Source organism: Ovis canadensis, chromosome X (assembly GCF_042477335.2).
Source record: "Ovis canadensis isolate MfBH-ARS-UI-01 breed Bighorn chromosome X, ARS-UI_OviCan_v2, whole genome shotgun sequence".
Taxonomy (NCBI): domain Eukaryota; kingdom Metazoa; phylum Chordata; class Mammalia; order Artiodactyla; family Bovidae; genus Ovis; species Ovis canadensis.
This window is the reverse complement of record NC_091727.1, coordinates 20,971,440-20,989,962: the sequence shown is the minus strand read 5'-3', so window position 1 is coordinate 20,989,962 and position 18,523 is coordinate 20,971,440. Positions and strand designations below refer to the sequence as shown.

Below are 18,523 nucleotides of genomic sequence, written 5' to 3'. Positions count from 1 at the left end.
ATTGCTAATGATACTAAAGCAGTCAATATTGCTGTAACCTTCTTTCAGCCTATCTACTCTAGACAACGAATTACATATTGATATTTATGTACCAATTTCTCTTCATTTTATTCTATGACATAATCATGTCACTAATTGAAACTTCTTAGGGCTTGATTGGGTTTTCCAGTGTAACATTTAGTGTAATTCGATTCATCCTACTCTTTCACAATTTCTCTATGCTCTTTTTGAGTATGCAATTCCAAAAAACAGAAATGTTTCTCCATGAGAAAGTGAAATTTATTTTTGATGACAAAGTAATAATTTGGTTAGATTTAAATTTTATGTGCATGCTCAGTCGCTCACTCATATCCAACTCTTTGTGACCCCATGGACTGTAGCCCACCAGGCTCCTCTCTCCATGGGATATTCCAGGCCAGAACACTGGAGTGGGTTGTCATTTCCTTCTCCAGTCAATCTTCCCAACCTAGGGCTTGAACCTGTGTCTCTTGCATCTCCTGCATTGGCAGGTGGAATGTTTACCACTGCACCACCTGGGAAGCCTTAAATTTTATAGCTGAATGAATGTTATTTAATTGCAAAAAATTATATAACTTTATTACTTTTTAATCAGCCTTACCACACTCACTGACATTCGATTAGCAGTCTTTTAAACAAAAGTGATCCATACATATATTTATCTTTGGCTCTCAAATTCAACTTCCACTGCCAAAAGGAAATGACTGGATAAAAGCATAGAGATAAATGTGCAACATGTATGTTGCAGTGCCGTTTAAACCAAACAAAAACTGTACATTATGCAAATGTCCATTAGCATGGGGCATAAAATTTGTGTAGAAAAAGTTTAAATGTAGCTAATGCAATTCAATTTTACTTTTGTAAAAATATGCATATAAATATAGAAAACACAGAAAGCTATATACCACTATTAACAATGGTTACATTAAAGGGTAATAAAGACTGTAATATATATTTTCTCATTTACTCTTTAATTTCCTAAACTTTTGGCAATAAACATGTGTTTTATAAACAATAAAGCCAACAAAATATTGATAATGGACCTAGTCTAAGAGTAATATTCCAGTTAGAAAATCATGAATTTTCTGAATTATCTCATTAGGACTGTTTGTTATGGATGGAAAATTCCCACAAAAAGAACCAGAAAGGCAACACTATGTAGAACAGTAAAAGATAGTGATGGGGAAATGACATCTGCTCTGTACATTATTCTTTTATGTAACTGTCAAAAGAAAAACAAAATTATTACTCAACTATTCATAATAAGACCTACATTATCCTTTTTAATTCAATGAATGATTTCAATAGGTTCCTCACGTAAGTGTTAATTTACGTTTTTGTGGAAACTGCTGAATAGTAATGTAATGAAGTTGGCTGTGTAATTCCCAGTTTACATGTAAAATTTTTCTTAATAACAGATAGGTTTTAGCTATATCAGTCCAACCCAGTATTTGTATACCCATAAACAGCAACCAGACAACATGCCTCTCATATGAATAATCCTATTTTTCCTTAGTCCTTTCTCAAGCTCCCTGACTTGGATAATTTCTTCATTACTTTCTGCCTTTTCTACTGCATATTATGCTTAACAACTGTACCCATATATTGGATTGTACCAAGTTCTACTCAAGGGCAGATGTGGTGTGGTCTTAAAGCTCTAGGAAAAACGATTCTCAGCTCTGGTTCTGTGTATCCTCACATATCTTCAAACATAAGTATAGTGAATTATTAAAATAAATTTATTTCTCTGCTACTAAGATACTTATGGTTGACAGATTATAGGGGGACATGAGTAGATGGTATTAATATTATGAAATGAGGCAAGTATATGGGTTACAACTTCAAGAAATTTGGGAGCCCCATTCCAGAGCTAAATTATATGGTACACAAATATCAAAATAAGTGAAATATATCAATGTGTGTTAATCATTTTTCAAGCTTATTTTTCTATTTCCTCATTTGAGTTTCTGGCTATCATTTTAAAGTATTAAGTTTGATAGACTTGAATTAAAAGCCATGTGAAGATATAACAGTAATATGAAAAATAATTATATACTTTACATTGGCTGCAATGAAAGTCTTTCTGTACTAGGAGATGGAGCTTTGAAAGAAGGAAAACCAGGGATTCTAGTGGCTGCTAATATAAAAGTATAACCCACTAATATGGAAAGGAACTAAATAAGGTTTAAGTGAGTTTGGGATACAAAGAAAAACATTCTAATAATCAAAGACATCCAAAAAGGAACTGGTAGACTTGTGAAAAAGTGAACTCAACACCAAAAGAGATGTTTATGTATTACTGCACAGGCTAAATAATTAGACTTCAAAAATCACAATACGTTACAACTTTACTATGCAGAATGGGCAGAAAAGCACAAATAGATGACAACAGTTGAGCTTTGTAGTAAATGGATATGGTCCTGATACAACTCTGAATACTTGTCCTCCATCTTTCTTCCTCCTCACAACCAATACATGCAAGTGTTTCCTCCAGGCTAAGTGTTATTCCCCTAATACTTCATGCTGTCTTCTTACAAAAAACTCTTGTTTCCAGAACTTCCACTAACAACTTTCAGCATGACTCACAAATCTCCTAACTGTCCCCAATCCCTATCAAGAAGTTGTAGCATATTTTCAACAGTTCATTCATCCATACTAATAGCTACTGAATAATCAAGCACCAGTAATTCACTGTGCTAGAGGCTTCATACTGCATTCCTTTTATTTATACCTTCATTCTTACAATAGCCCTAGAAGTAAACTATTAAACCCACTTTACATGTGAAGAAACTGAAGCGAAAAGAGATTAACTAAATTTTCTTGGTCAAGATTTTTAATAGAAACATGTAATTCTCCAAGCCAGAATACTGAAGTGGGTAGCTGTTCCCTTCTCCAGGGCATTTTCCCAAGCCAAGGATCAAACCTAGGGTTTCCACATTGCAGGCAGATTCTTTACCATCTGAGCCACCAGGGAAGCCCAACAGAAACATAGTAAGTTGCAAAGCCAGAATTCATTCAAGTCTGTTTGATTCTAAAGCACAAGGCATTATGACAGCAAACATCCTCCTCTAAATATTCCATTGGTAGTACAAATGAATGCAACACTTGATTCAACAGCAACAATAAAAAGTTCCCCATCATCCTCTCAAGTTTTGAGCATGGAGTCACCTACAACAGTTCCCTGTTTTTAATACACATCTATCCTGAAGAATGTGTGTGCTTACCCAGTCATGTCCAACCTTTTGCAACCACATGGACTGTAGCCTCTTCTGTCCATGGGATTTCCCAGCCAAGAATACTGGAGCAGGTTGCCATTTCCTGCTCCAGGGGATCCTCCCTACCCAGGGATCCAATCTGTGTTTCTTGTGTGTCCTGCATTCAGGTGGATTCTTTACCACCATGTCACCTGGGAAGCCCATCCTGAAGAACAGACTCTGGCAATTAATACATCTTTTCATTCCTTTATCTGTCTTGAATACCAGGTTGTTAGACTTAAGAGTCCTAACTGCTTTTTCTACTACTAGTCTTTTGCAGCTCCAATATACTGCTAAAGCATAAAAGTGTTCTTTTCCTCAAAACACTTGAAAAGCTCATCAAAGGCCTAACTAAAAAGTCAATTCCTATAATAGACCCTGCGCCAATATGGCCATCACTATCTCCTATAATTTCTCTTTAATGTAGTTCTTAAACTTCAGAATGTGTTAGAATCACCTGGAAATACCAGTTTTTGATCCAGTAGGTGTGAGGTGGGGCCCTAGAATCTACACTTTTTTTCCTCAAGTTCCCAAATGATGCTGATGCTGCTGGTCAGGAAACACTGTTTGAAAACAGCTATTCTATACAATGAGCTTCTTGAAGGCAGTGACTTGCCCATGTCTAGAATATGTTAATTTTTTAAGATTAGATATTATAACTTATAAAATCACTAAATAGTGATGTGTGCCTTCCATGTATTATGGGTGCAATGGTGCCTGCAGCACAACCTGTGACTCTTTAAAAAGCATAATGAGCAGGGGAGAGATGAGCAGCTCAGTAAGTATTTACGATAAATAAGACTCTGATGCTGGGAGGGATTGGGGGCAGGAGAAGGGGACGACAGAGGATGAGATAGCTGGATGGCATCGCTTGACTCAATGGACGTGAGTTTGAGTGAACTCCGGGAACTGGTGATGGACAGGGAGGCCTGGCGTGCTGCGATTCATGGGGTTGCAAAGAGTCGGATACGACTGAGCAGCTGAACTGAACTGAAGTACCCCTACAGAATGGATAATGGGAGCCCCCCAAAGGGCAGCTAACCCATTCTTGACGGTCCAGGAAAGGTTTCCTATTAGCCTAGGCTGAATTTCTTAGGAAGTGGACACGTGAAGAGGATATGGAAGCTGAGGGACTGAAGAAAGCCCTGAGACAAGTTAAAACCAGTTTGAGCAATTCTCATTAGTTCAGTATGGGTGGAACAACTGGTTAAGTTAGTATTATGTTGCCCTTCAACATTGTGCTTTTCTTCTCAGCAAAAGTACCCTTCTATTATATAGATACTTGCATTTTTCTTCTCCCACCTATAAAATCTTATGTATCCGTAATGGCACTTATTAAATGCAACACCCATCATACAGCCTCTTATAGCTAGGATCTTATTTTCCTCATGTGATCTTACATCTCTCTAATGGCATTTTACATGCACTGCTGCTTATTAAAGCTATCTATTTTTCCTCACGTCCTTCATCTACCCTCACAAAACTGGATATTGAGGGTTTTATTTTGAGGATCAAAACTGAGTCTCATTTTTCTGGATATACCTGCAATCAATGTATTAAAAAAAAGGCAGAGACTTAATGCATGTTTGTTGATAACTAGTGATATGGCATGGTGACACGAGAATGTGGATGTTTCCAAGATAATGAAGTGCCTTAAAGGTCAAAAGGGAATTTCATTTTGTATATAAAACTAAGATGTAGTATTAAGTTTTTCTCTAAACGTAATATACTTGATACTAAAGCTATAATAAACATTCTTTACCTCAAATTACCAAATAAACTTTCTAATAAACATTTGGAAAAAAAATTATAGAGTGGATATTTCAGACCTAAAGTCACAGTGATTTATGACAAGAAAAATATTTTCCATAATAATATATAATATCCATAATATCTATAATAATATATATCCATAGTAACAATGGATATAGTTGCTATTTGTTGTAGAAATATTCTGCTTCATCATATACATTATAGAAACAGTTAGGAAGGTTTTCTAGAAAAATATAAATAGTCCAGGTTTTTCTTTTTCAATATTTAATAGAATATTTCATTCATACTAAAGTTCATGGACCTTTAAAAATCCACCTATACATCTGATACCAAGTATGTCATATTATTAAAGATAATATGTTTTTCACATATGCTAAACTACAAATAGTATCTTCCTGATTTGTCCAGGTAGCAAATTCAGTGTCTGTAAACAATGGCAAGTCTTACTAGTTTAAATGTAACCCCCAACTTGGACACTGAAATGTATTTTATATATAGCACAAACAGAATTAAAATGGTCCGACAGAATTTTTAAGGTATCCCAAGAGTTTAAAGCCACATGCTCTGCTTTCTTGTAGACAGGGCTTGTAATTGCTTTGATCAGGCTGAAGCAGATACCAAGGATTCTTGGGTAAATGGCAACATAAGTGGGCAGGTCCTTGGACAATGGGTTGCCCAGATTAGGTACACAAAGGGCTTTGGGGTTGGCGTTAAAGAGGTGAGTCTTCCTTTTCTCTTTGTACATAGTGAGAAGAAGTCTCTGATCCCTTTAGGACATTCTCTAGCCTATCTGATTCCTAAACAATAGGTGGTGAATAATTTGACCAACAAATGAAAAGACTATGGTTCCAAGCAGCCAAAGTTACAAATAAGCATAAAAGAATGTAAGCCTATCAACTTAGACCTTTGCCTCTGTTACAACTGTATTTGAAATTATGAAAAAGCATCTCTAGAAATACAAGTAGGAAGATAGGACATTCTTAAAATATTTTCAGTTATTATCCTTCAGAAGACAAAGTAACAGATCCATTCATTAACAATTACACACACTCCTGTGTAAACACTGGCTCTTACTCATGGTTGTAATGTTTAAATGATACCTATTCACAAAGTAAATTTCAAAGAGGCTTGAAGTGTGCCTATATGAATGTCTGACAATATGAGTCACACCATACCCAAATGTTCCTCTGCTCTTTTCAAAAGCACTAAAGAGACAATTCAATAAACAACCCATCACATTCAGACTAATGACACTGTGTCTTTGTCAAATGTTTTGGTGCTGAGATATTACAGTGCTCTGTTCTCCTGCATTACTGAAACATTTCAAAACATTTCAGAATTAATGAATTTTGATGAACAGTATCTTTCAAAGACCCCAGAATCACTAAATTTGAGTACCAATCTAAAAACTTCATCTAAACTTATTTTTTTCACACAATATATTTGTGTGATATATTTGGAGATATCCTAATTTTGCTTTTTCACAATCATTCATTTAGTGAGTAGAAACAGATAATTACCCATGGTTCCAATAAAGAGGAATATAAGCTGAAAGGTATGCATTTGGTTAAGGACTTAAATGCAAAAAAAAAAAAGTTACTTTAAATTCCAGCATAGAAGACTTCTCTGGTGGTCCAGTGGTTAAGAATTCCGCCTGTCAACGCAGGAGACACGGGTTTGATCCCTGGTCCAGGAAGAGCCACATTCCATGGGGCAACTAAGCCCGTGTGTCACAACTACTGAGCCTGTGATCTAGAGTCCATACATGCTCCACAACAAGAGAATCCACTGCAATGAGAAACCTGTGCACTGCAACTAGAGTAGCCCGTTTGCCACAACTAGAAAGCCCATGTGCAGCAACAAAGACGCAGCACAACCGAAAAATAAATAAGTAAAATTAAAAAAAATTCCAGCATGGCATAATTTAAGTAGGTAATTCAGAGTATTAGAAATGACCCAAGGTTCTATCTATTACAAATGAAACCTTAGTACTGATTATTTTTTACAAACATGACTAGAAGAGATAATCTTGGGAAAAGATGAAGGGAACAAACATTCAAAAAGAAGGAATTAAAAAGTTTTATTTTCATTACAGGGAATACTCCACAATTTTATGTCTTTATTCACTGAGCCACTCTTCATCTCATGGCCTCCTTAAGTATTTATACAATGAAATAAGACTTTACTAAAACATTGTTTTTTACACGCATGTTTTTTATGTGGTTTAATTTTACTATAAAACTTGGACCATGTTGAGCTCCTTACAATTTGAATTTACACATATGTTTTGGTAGCTAATATTTTCATGTGAATTTCACAGACAGTCACATATATAATACACATGTGTGTGTGTGTATGTGTGTTTTATTTAAGAAAAAGCATAGAGAACACAGTTTCTCACCGCTGAAGATGGATAGGGAGTCCAAGAGAGAAAACCAACTTGAAGACTACAAGCAGTACTTTGTTTTTCACCTATTGTACACCACCTTCCCGGAGTCTTTCTCTATAACCAAGAAGTTCTGAGGGTTAAATCAGAATTTCTTGACTGACTCATGAGGAAGCTCATGGAAGGAAGAAAATAACACTCATGATTTTTTTCCATTTAGTTCTACAGATCACCCACATTGTTTTTACCAAAGGTGATACATTTCCACATCCTGTTACTTGCATTATCTTCTATTACCTATCCTGTTACCTATATAAACTGCACCTTTGTATCATTGGTATCTCTGCTTCTGGTATAGTTTAGCATCTTGAGCAACTCAATATACCAACTCAGTACGGTATTTGGTAATATTTTGGTCTCTGAAGGCCAAAAGTTTATTTTGAGGGGCTTCATGGTTCACATTCGTATATGCTATAGGAAACTAAATCAAAGCCCATTTTACTCTTATTTCATTATCATTCATGGTATTCTTTAACTTCTCCAAAACATAAAATTCAGTGAGTCTAAAAGCCTCTGCTAGGGAGACACGGAGAAGGAAGACAATCATGTAACAGTAAAAGAATGTGGGGATGAATCTTTGGTCATATCATAGAGCTTCCTTACCCACAAAATCAGTGGGATAATTTCAAAGAACCATAATAATACAAGTTTTTAACTAAAATTTTTATAAAGATACTTGCATGGGTTAAATTTTAACTTAATTTTATGTTTGCATATATACGGAAATTTTACATCTCAGTCATTTCTTCTTATGTTTCATTTCTGTTCTCCTTGCAAAGACATTGAAAATGTGTATTTTAAAATAGAGTCTTAAAAAAAAAATAGAGTCTTAGTCACCAAAGCTAAGGGATGAAACATTGTTATCTAAAAATCTATACATCCTATTTGTAAGAATTCTGAGAAAGAATAAAGAAAACATCTATATTTATGAAAAATTCAACTTAAACTTAATTTAGGAATCAAAACAAAAATGTAATTAAAGTAACCAAAGCCAACTATTCATAAAGAAACATGTTTAAAAATCTATAACTTTTCTATGAATAATTTTATAATGTCATTTACTGGTAGACATTTAACAGATATGTGTATTTGAAAATACTAGCAAGTACTGCAATAGATGTCTGCATTTATCAAAACAAAACCAAAGAATGTGCATATATGCATTTATATAGCTAAATAAACAGTAGTCTACATCTTTATTAACAAAAAGTTTTAGTTTAAGAAGTTCCATAATGGCTGTAAATACTTTCACTGTAGATGTTATCTTCAGAAATCATTTTATCAGAAATGCAACAACTCAGACAAAAAAGGTAATTCCTTGTCAGTTCTAAATGGGGCCCCATGAACTCTCTCTGCCATTTGTCTCAATTTTAAAATACCCTTTATTGTCCAGTATTACAGTAATAAGATGAGAGGAAATATGAAAGTGATGAGTAGTTACATGACCTAGAATTTCAGCCACAATGTAGCTGAGAATGTTAATTTAGTGTATGAAACCTATATTTGAATCATAGGGCTAAATAACTTAAAAAGAACTTAACATTATTAAAATTATCTCTTGAATTTCCAATTTTATGACGCTCTAATGTATTTCTCTTTCATGCAATAATTTTTTATCTTCATCAGGCAGCTGTAATCTACTAATTGCCCACCTCTATTATAGACATAAAGTAAATCAGGGAACTGCAACTGACCGATTTCTGTCTTTTTGATACATGTAGGAAAAGGGATATAGTTATTGACATTGATTTGCAAATGAGCTGCACACTTAAAAATCCAGAGTAGGAAAGAACATCAGCCAGGAGATACATTTTAAACATACAAAATAATCACTTATATGGATACATTTTAAAATTCCATGTAAAATATTTAACCTATTAATTTTATGTTGACACTGAAAGATATTTCTAATAATAAAAAAAATTAAAGCTAACCATATTTAGAACCAATTAGTCTTTTCCTGGTGGAGCTAGGAAGAATTGTATAAATTAGAAAGAAATAAGTCAGGATGCAGTGATTTGCAGAAAAAATAAATTGGTTCACAGGAAGTTACCAATATTAAGGTATCATACAACTTATCTTCTTTATATAAAGACTTAAGATAATTTTAGTTTGATAACAGAAAAATCATAAAATATTATATTAGATAATAAAGTAATGAATCTATTTCTGTAGGGATAATAAAACATAATTTATATAAATATGTGGTAGTCCAAAACCAGTTTCCACACATTCTCATCAAATCCACAATATTCAGTGTAAAATAAAAGAAACCATATCCTATACAAAGTAGAATCTGAAATAAAATTTTACAATGAGGAACTGAAATCTTTGATGTATTATTTTTCCTAATTTTTGGTAAGTGTCTTTTCATGGTATTTTCCCCTTCCAAAAGAAAACAATTCACTTGCTCTGTTTTAGAATACCAATTTCTTAGAATCCTAATAGAATTATTTTAGGATATTATCATAACCATTTATTAAGCAATATGTTAAACAACATGCTAATATACTTAATCTCTGTACTCCAGCCACATCTTGTGTTTACAGGGATAAGAAAGGAGGTATACTGCAAATACTGTCATTTGAGTTTTCAATACTTTTGTTGTAAGAAATTATAAGATAAATATTTTCTCTTTTGAGAAAGGAGGACAGAAGAAAATAGGCGAGAATAAAAAAAAGTACTGAAAAAGGTGAAGAACGTAGGAGAAATTGTCAAGTGAGAAGAGGTGAGGATGGTAAAGTAAAGAAAACTTAGAAGAAAAACCTAAAAAATAAAGACAACAATTATACATATTTAAAAAAGAGAGAAAGCACATTGGTGTTAGCCAATATTGTGGTACTGAATCCACTCAATGAACTACTCCTTCCAGGCAACAGGATAAGGGCAGGGCAGGGGGAAGGGATTTTTGAGTTTTAATGGGTCACCACACTCTCCATCCATTCTGATTACATTGGTTTCCCTTTCAAACAATACTCGCCTGTTGTTCTGAGGTTGAAGGAATAAGAGGGTGAAGAAAGAGTCACAAATGAGAGACTAGAGTGAGAAGAAGAGAATAAAGGAGACACTGCTGAGAATTATATAAATGAAGTCAGAATGACCTTTCCAGATAACTCAATAGTCCTTTATCTCATTCCCTTCTCCCACCCCCATGACATCAGCTGCATTCTTGTTCAGTAATGTTTACCATTTAGGGGGTAACAAAACCCACTAGTTTACAGTGTTCATCTTCCATCTCTTACTGATCACTGTCAAACACCCTGACTATTTGTTGTAGGCTATCTTCTTCTTGACTACCCCAACCTGGTTATTTTCCCTTCCAGTAGGCTTTATAGCCCCATCTACTGAACCCTTTCTTGCCATAACGTAGTCACCAGGTTCCAGAAGACTTTCCAAAGTAATAGTGAATATGTTTTAATATATACAAAAAATAAAAGGAAAATTTTCCAACTGCTAGATTCAACCATCACATACTCCATTCTTTTCAACTGATATTCCTAAGAAGAAAGTATCTTTTTTTAGTATGGATAGACTTTTATAACACTTACACACCAAAAACAGCAAAGACATGAAATTTTAACAGATTCATTAGAAATATGCCCAAATAGATTTAATAACTATAAGTAGACTCATCAGCTAAAAAAAAAAAAAGTGTTAAAAGTGCATCATGAGGGCAGAGTTGCTGGTTCAAACTATGCCGAGGTATCTCCCAGAGAGGAATGTAGTGGCAGATGAAGTAGAAAAAATCTTGGGAGATTCCAGCAGCCTTTGAGGAGTTGGATCTTCACTGGCAGGGAGGACATGCAATAGGGCTCAGTCTGCTTTGCTTGGATGCTCATGAGTTTTTCTTCTTCCTACCTGGCAGCCAGTTTCTCAGCCACAGAAGTATGTTGATAAGAAAAGCTTAAAAGCCACTTATAATAAAGAATATAGCAACGTGAAAAAGGACATAAAACTTCCAGTTTCATTTTAAATAAGAAAATATATATATTTAAAAGAGCAAACTGTAAATACACACACACACATCTAATTGAACATCTTGAAGATATACCATACTAGCAATTTCAAAAATAGTATTTGAATTCATCTGTGATTATTCAACTTTCTCAGACTCTTAGGGGAAAATTTCACATTGCTTTTCTAGTTATTTTATAATAAGAAAAGTAGTCAAATTTTATATTGTACATTACTACCTATAACAATAGGGAATTTTATAATTATAGAAAAATACTAACAGCTAATAACATTCAAAACATAAAATTGAAGATTACTCTTTTCATTCTTGAACCTATACTGGTATAGAATAATACTGGTAATATCTCACTGTTCTGGTTAGTTAAATACTGGATTAAAATATGTATTTCAAAAGCATTAGGCAATATTTTAATGTAAATATATCATAACAAACCCCTAATATCCCTGGTTATGAATGCAGGGACAGAAGGGATAACTGTAGACTGCAAATAACTTATACTTGTTTCAACTAATTTATCGATCTATCAAACCTTTCATAATAACAACACTAAGATAATGTCCATTCCCTCACCTTTGTATACTGTCTCGTAAGAAGTAAAAGCCACTGCACAGACCACAATGGGGGCAATAGCAAGAAAGAGAGGACACAGCAGGGTGCATTTAATGAAAGATACCATTCATGCACAAATATGGCTCAATTTGAACAAAAAGAAGGCAATCTGCTAATTGATCACATTATTAAGGTCACTTTGATGGAATTCAACATAATTTCCTGTCAGACAATGTCTCTATCCAAAATCAATTTGTAGGTTGCAGTAGCAGTCTGCTAAGGACTTGGACTCCAATTGGCCCAACTGTTGTAGTAGATAAAGGGAGGTTGGAAAGTTAATTTCTGTGGAACTTCTAACACATGCCTGGGGTTGTTTTTTATGTATCTTGTCTATCTGGAGGAAGGGAGTGAGTGAGGATGTAGCAGTAAAGTTAAATTTCAACCCCATTTCTAATTTCAATTAAGCCGAACCACTACCCAAGTTATGTAAATTCTCACTTCCTCTATTCTCTACCCTTGGCTCTGTGTGACCTCTCCCTGAACCTTAAGATTTACTTACAGGATTGTGGGAATTCCTCCCCTTTTGTTTGATAATCTTACAATTTGAGTTTGGGGAGGGAGTATAATAAAACTGAAGTAAGAGCATGGACCTTGGAGTCAGTGAGCTTTGAGCTGTGGGTGGGTTAAATAATCATTCAGTCTCCACATACACCTTCTTCATAGGATTATTGTGAGGAGTTAATAACATAAAATATGTGAAGGGCTTAACATGATGCTTGGCACACTGTAAGAACTCAGGAAGTGTTGGCTCCGGTTATTATTATTGAAAAGATAAACTCAAATAGTTATCATGACTCACTTAAAAAATCTATAGGTCAATTTCAGAGCAAAAACTGAAAGCAAGTTCCTCCAACCATCATTCTGTTAGTTTCTAATATTTTAGAATATTCCTGCAATAGAAAGATGTGTTGACACATTCTCACAGTATTTAAATATCACCAATCCATATAAATTTTACTGGTTCACTTTAAGTCTTTTAAAGACTTTCATATTCAACAGACATGAGAATCTTTGCTCCACAAAGAGTATCCTTTTAACAACTTTATTTCTCATTAGAGACTAATTTCTATCCTCTTAGTATTGACCAACTGGAAATAGGTCAAACTATCCAACAGACATCATATTTGCTAAGGTCACATTGTAGAAGTGGAGGCAGTGTGAACATCAGGAGGAGCTGCCAATCTACTTAAGCAGCTGTTTTATCCCACTGCCCAAATCCTCATCCTAGAGGACAAGAAACTACTCTGGATAATGACTTTGTACTGTATAGTTTCTAGTCATGAGAACTTACTCATCATCAAAACTGTCACACAGTGGAAAGGCTCTGTTGATTACCAATATTCTCTATTAATTACCCTCAACTAGCTAACAATAATTAGTATTAACTTTATACCCCATACATATAGTTTTTCATACTTTCATTAACTTTTATTCACTTAGAAAATGAACTTATTGAAGAAATGTCATAAGTTTAATTATCAGTGTTCAGGAGCCTCTCCAAGATATTACAAACTTCTCATTCAAACCAAATTTAAAATAGCATCTGCCTTAATATCAAAATCACTGAGAAAGATCAGACTTTTCACATGAGTCTTCTTACCCTCCAAATATAGTCTTTCTTCTATGACTAGAACAGGCAAAACCAAATTTCGTTAAAAGGTACAGTAGGAAATAATTACTTACTCTGAAGAGTCAGTGAGTAATAAATAGAACATTTACCAGGAAAAAAATGTTTTTCTTTTAAAATGTGGATTATAAATCAATAATCAGATTATTTTAATGTTAACTTCACTTTTTAAAAACCATATATTTTATTTTGGCAGAGATAGAGCAAGTGAGATAGAAACTAGTCCAAAATGAAAATCATATGATGTTAATTTTTAAAATCTAAGATTAAGAAAAATTGCCCTTGAAAATCTATTATAGGCATATAATGTCACTGTCATTCTCAGCCTAGAAAGGGAATCATGAGGTTCAAAGAACAAAAAAAGAAAAAAAAATTATGAACTTATTTAGTTAAGTGCAATAGTTTTAAAACTTAAACTATAGTTCTCTTTTGGGAAATGAACAGCCAATTCAGCTACTAAAATTTAAAATAAAAAAAGTGACATGAAAATAAATCAATCTGCCAGATACTTTAATGAACAAATCAATGTTAAAGTAGATAAATGAAAGTATGGTGCTATAAAACATATCTACTAGGTAACTTGATAATTTTTTTAAATGAAACTTAAAAGTTATACTAAAAAATTTGAATTTGTACACACTATCACTTTAATTTCTATTCCAAAATGGTCATCCCAGTTCATGGGGTAATATTATCCATATAGAATTCTACATCTAACATCAGCCACCAACAATAAATCCTCATGTTATTTTAAAACAATGCCTTATCAAATTTCTTAAGATAATTAAGAAAAATAGTCATTCAGTTATTTTTCAAAAGGCTACTTAAATATTTTATACAGAAACAGGCATTTCATTTCATTGTTTTCTTTTAAAGACTTAAGCAATCTTTGTATTAGTTCCTCCCACTGACTTGTAAGGTAATTATACATACCACAGTCTGATGATTAACTTGAATCACTTCATCGCCAGCATGGATCTTCTTGCACCGATCCGCAGGTGACTAAATTAAACATAAAGGAAATGATAAAGAATGTAAGTTTTATCAATCATTTCCTCTCTATGGAAACACTATCATAAGTTCACTCCTTTAAATTAGATCAAGAGCTTAATTATAATCTTCATAAAATTAAACTAAAAAAATGTTACTAATATTCGATATTTAATTCAGATGACCATTATATCTACTACTGTAGGCAAGAATCCCTTAGAAGAAATGGTCAACAAGAGTCCGAAATGCAGTACTTGGATGCAGTCTCAAAAATGACAGAATGATCTCTGTTCGTTTCCAAGGCAAACCATTCAGTATCACAGAAATCTAAGCCTATACCCCAACCAGTAATGCTGAAGAAGCTGAAGCTGAACGGCTCTATGAAACTCCAATACTTTGGCCACCTGATGCGAAGAACCGACTCACTGAAAAGACTCTGATGCTGGGAAAGACTGAAGGCATGAGTAGGGGACGACAGAGGATGAGACGGTTGCATGGCATCACCAACTCAATGCACCTAAGTTTGAGCAAGCTGCGGGAGTTGGTGATGGACAGGGAAGCCTGGCGTGCTGCAGTCCACTGGGTAGCAGAGAGTTGGACAAGACTGAGCGACTGAACTGACTAAATATTTGATATACTATTTGTATTCTATGTAAAACTAATGACAGAAAGCAGGAATGTAAGACAATATATAGATATTTATGTTGTAAAAGACCATTATGTTTCTGAGACCATTAGGGAAAAATAATAACGGCAGATTGTAAACAGGCAACCCTCTCAGTAGTTCTACTGGGCATCTGGTTCAAAAATATATATGTTAAAACACAATCTTTTAAAACTTTGGTCTTTTTCATTTAATACAAATAATTCACATTAACTTCAGCAAATATTTTCAAGTACATCTTTATGATCAGCACCAAAGCTGTGTCAACTAATGATTATATCGCTAATTTATTTCATCATTAATACCATCAATTCTGAATAAATGAGAAAAGCAAATTGAAAGGATAGCCATTAGGTCAAAGTTACATTAAATAACATTATTTTCAGTATCTAACTACAAGAGAATCCTATTTCTAATGTTTCATGCAGCATAATACATTAGCAAAACCACATTAAATAAACTAAAATGCCAACATTTATACAGGATGTAACAATTTTATCATTTTTCCTCTTTATTCCCCAAAGAGATTAAAAACAAAAACAAACAAGAAAAAAAAAAACTAGTAAACTAATATTGCCAAGTTTTCTGAAGTTTTTAGGAAACTAAAATGAGATTTAAGATAGAAATTTCATAATACTGTAAGAATTTAAAATACTGTACTATTCTTTATTTTTCCCTCTAATGACTATTGATTATGTATATTAGACATTTTAATGATAATATGCATATGGGCTTTTGAATAGACAGAAAATGTATTTTATAAAAAAATGTATTTGTGTATTTATATGTGTGTTAATTTATCAAACACAACTATAAGTACTGTAATACAATTCATTATTATCTATTGAAAGGAAAAGAAGGATGATATGGTGATGGAACTGCAAAGTAAAATGCTACTTTTAAGACACTGGAATAGGATTTTCTTTAAAAATTATTTATAATAGGCTAGAATCCAAGGTTAGATGGTATCTCAGCGAATTCCACTTATTGAAGGAGTAACACAGCCACACAATTAAGAGGGTAGTTTACCTAGGATGTCAACTCAACTTTAAGAATAGTGTCACAACAAGAAAAAAACAAGCATTTATTTCACAGCACCTACCAAATCAGACAAGACCATGTAACATTTCTGAAAAGTTTGTAAATAGAGCTGTAACTATAGAGTCAGTCCCAGTGCTATTTGGCTTACAATTGATCCTTTTAAATGAGTGTATGAAAAAAAAAATCAAGTCAATGGCTCTAATTCATAATGTAAAAGAGCTTGATAGTTGCTACATAAAATTCAAAGAAACTGAAACAACTTTTTGCACAGGGAAGTGAAAAAGGAAACAATTCATACAAAGTATAGACTTTTAGTGTTAAAATTTATCCTAGAGAGAGTTTATCCAAACCCCTAATTTTACAAAGGAAAAACTAAGAAACTAGGGTATAGCAAAACAAAATGACTTACCCACTTAGTGAGCAGCTTTACTAAGACTTAACACAGATCTAATGATAAATGATTTAGGGTACCAAAAATAGTGAAATACTTTCAAGAAAAAAGAATTAAATGATGAACTAGTAACATACCGTTTATATCTGAACTACTCATAGAATCAATCCTTCTTTGGTCACTCATCCATTTATAAAGTATTACTAATTAATATAAACAATGCATAGTGCTCAACTTATTTTTTTTTAACAGACTCCATACAATGTAGAGAGATTGTTTTGATCAATTCTTCAAGATACAGTTAGTTCAAAATAACCACTTCTGTGATTCCTTCCTTGTTTTTATTTGGCAGCATTTACTATTTTTTTCCTTTGTCCATCTATGCAAATTTCAGGACCTGTTTACACAGATAAATCTGTACTTGTATGCCTTAGGGGCAGCAAGTTAGTTTAATTTAAAATTTTTTTCAACACCTAGTTTCAAGTCTGGAACACAACAGACATGAAGCAGAGTTTTGCTAAATGAACAAATGATCAAACAAATGATCAGTGGAATGTACACACCAATGAGAATGATCAATCACAAGAGTATAGTTTATAAGTATCTCACTGCATTTAAAAATGTTAAACAGCTGACAATATGCAAATAACGTATTCTTGATCTCATTTAACTCTTATATTTAATAACAATGAGATGCCAGCACAAAACTGCAACTTCAATGTATTTCACCATTCACAAGAAACTAAGTGAAGTGGAGGGGGAAAAAAATCAACAAATGGTTAAAGTAATAGGTGAATTAGATGAAATAATGTTGTCTTTTTAAAAAAAAAAACGCTGGTAAAATGTTGAGAACAATAATAACTTGAGATTTAACTAATTTCACCTCAGTCTTCTTTGAAGGAACATGTTATAAACATGATTTGTCAGAATTTCTGAAAGAAAAATATCTGAAGCTCAAAACCTGCTTAAGAGAGTGGGATGGAAATCTGGGACAACCAAATGCAGAAATAATGACTTATTATGCAACTCAAATCTATTATAGTGATCATGTTAATGTCCAACACAATCATTTCACATTTCTATAGCTCTTTCTTTATAGTACAGTCTTTCATATTTATTATCTTATTTAATTTTCACAATAACCTAGTGAGGTATGCAGTACAGATAATATATTATTTATGATTTATAGTTGAGGACGGAAAAGGAAATGGCAACCCACTCCAGTATTCTTGCCTGGAGAATCCTGTGGACAGAGGAGCCTGGTGGGCTGCTGTCCATAGGGCTGCACAGAGTCGGACACGACTGAAGCAACTTAGTATGCACGCACGCATGCATAGTTGAGGAAATCAAAGCAGTGAGAGTGTAAATGACTCGTCAGAAATTACACTGTCAACAAAATCAAAATTGGGTGTACAGCCTAGACTTAGTGACTCTGACCTACTGCTTGCAGTGGAGCAGGTCTCAAAACCACCTTTTAAAAAATATATATAAATTTATTTATTTTAATTGGAGGTTAATTACTTTACAATATTGTATTGGTTCTGCCATACATCAACATGAATCCGCCACAGGTATACACGTGTTCCCCATCCTGAACCCCCCTCCTTCCTCCCTCCCCGTACCATCCCTCTGGGTCATCCCAGGACACCAGCCCCAAGCATCCAGCATCATGCATCGAACCTGGACTGGCTATTCGTTTCATATATGATATTATACATGTTTCAATGCCATTTT

The 18,523-nt window shown here is 33.7% G+C and overlaps 1 protein-coding gene across 5 annotated transcripts in view; it reads right to left on the bottom strand.

Annotated features, from left to right (window-relative positions):
- CNKSR2 (connector enhancer of kinase suppressor of Ras 2) overlaps nucleotides 1-18,523 on the bottom strand; it is a 286,604-nt gene that overhangs the window by 130,256 nt on the left and 137,825 nt on the right. For all 5 annotated transcript variants that reach the window (XM_070291444.1, XM_070291441.1, XM_070291442.1 and 2 more), the window contains exon 8: nucleotides 14,637-14,705. In XM_070291444.1, coding sequence (XP_070147545.1) covers nucleotides 14,637-14,705 — 69 coding nt within the window. The remainder of the gene's footprint in view (nucleotides 1-14,636; nucleotides 14,706-18,523) is intronic.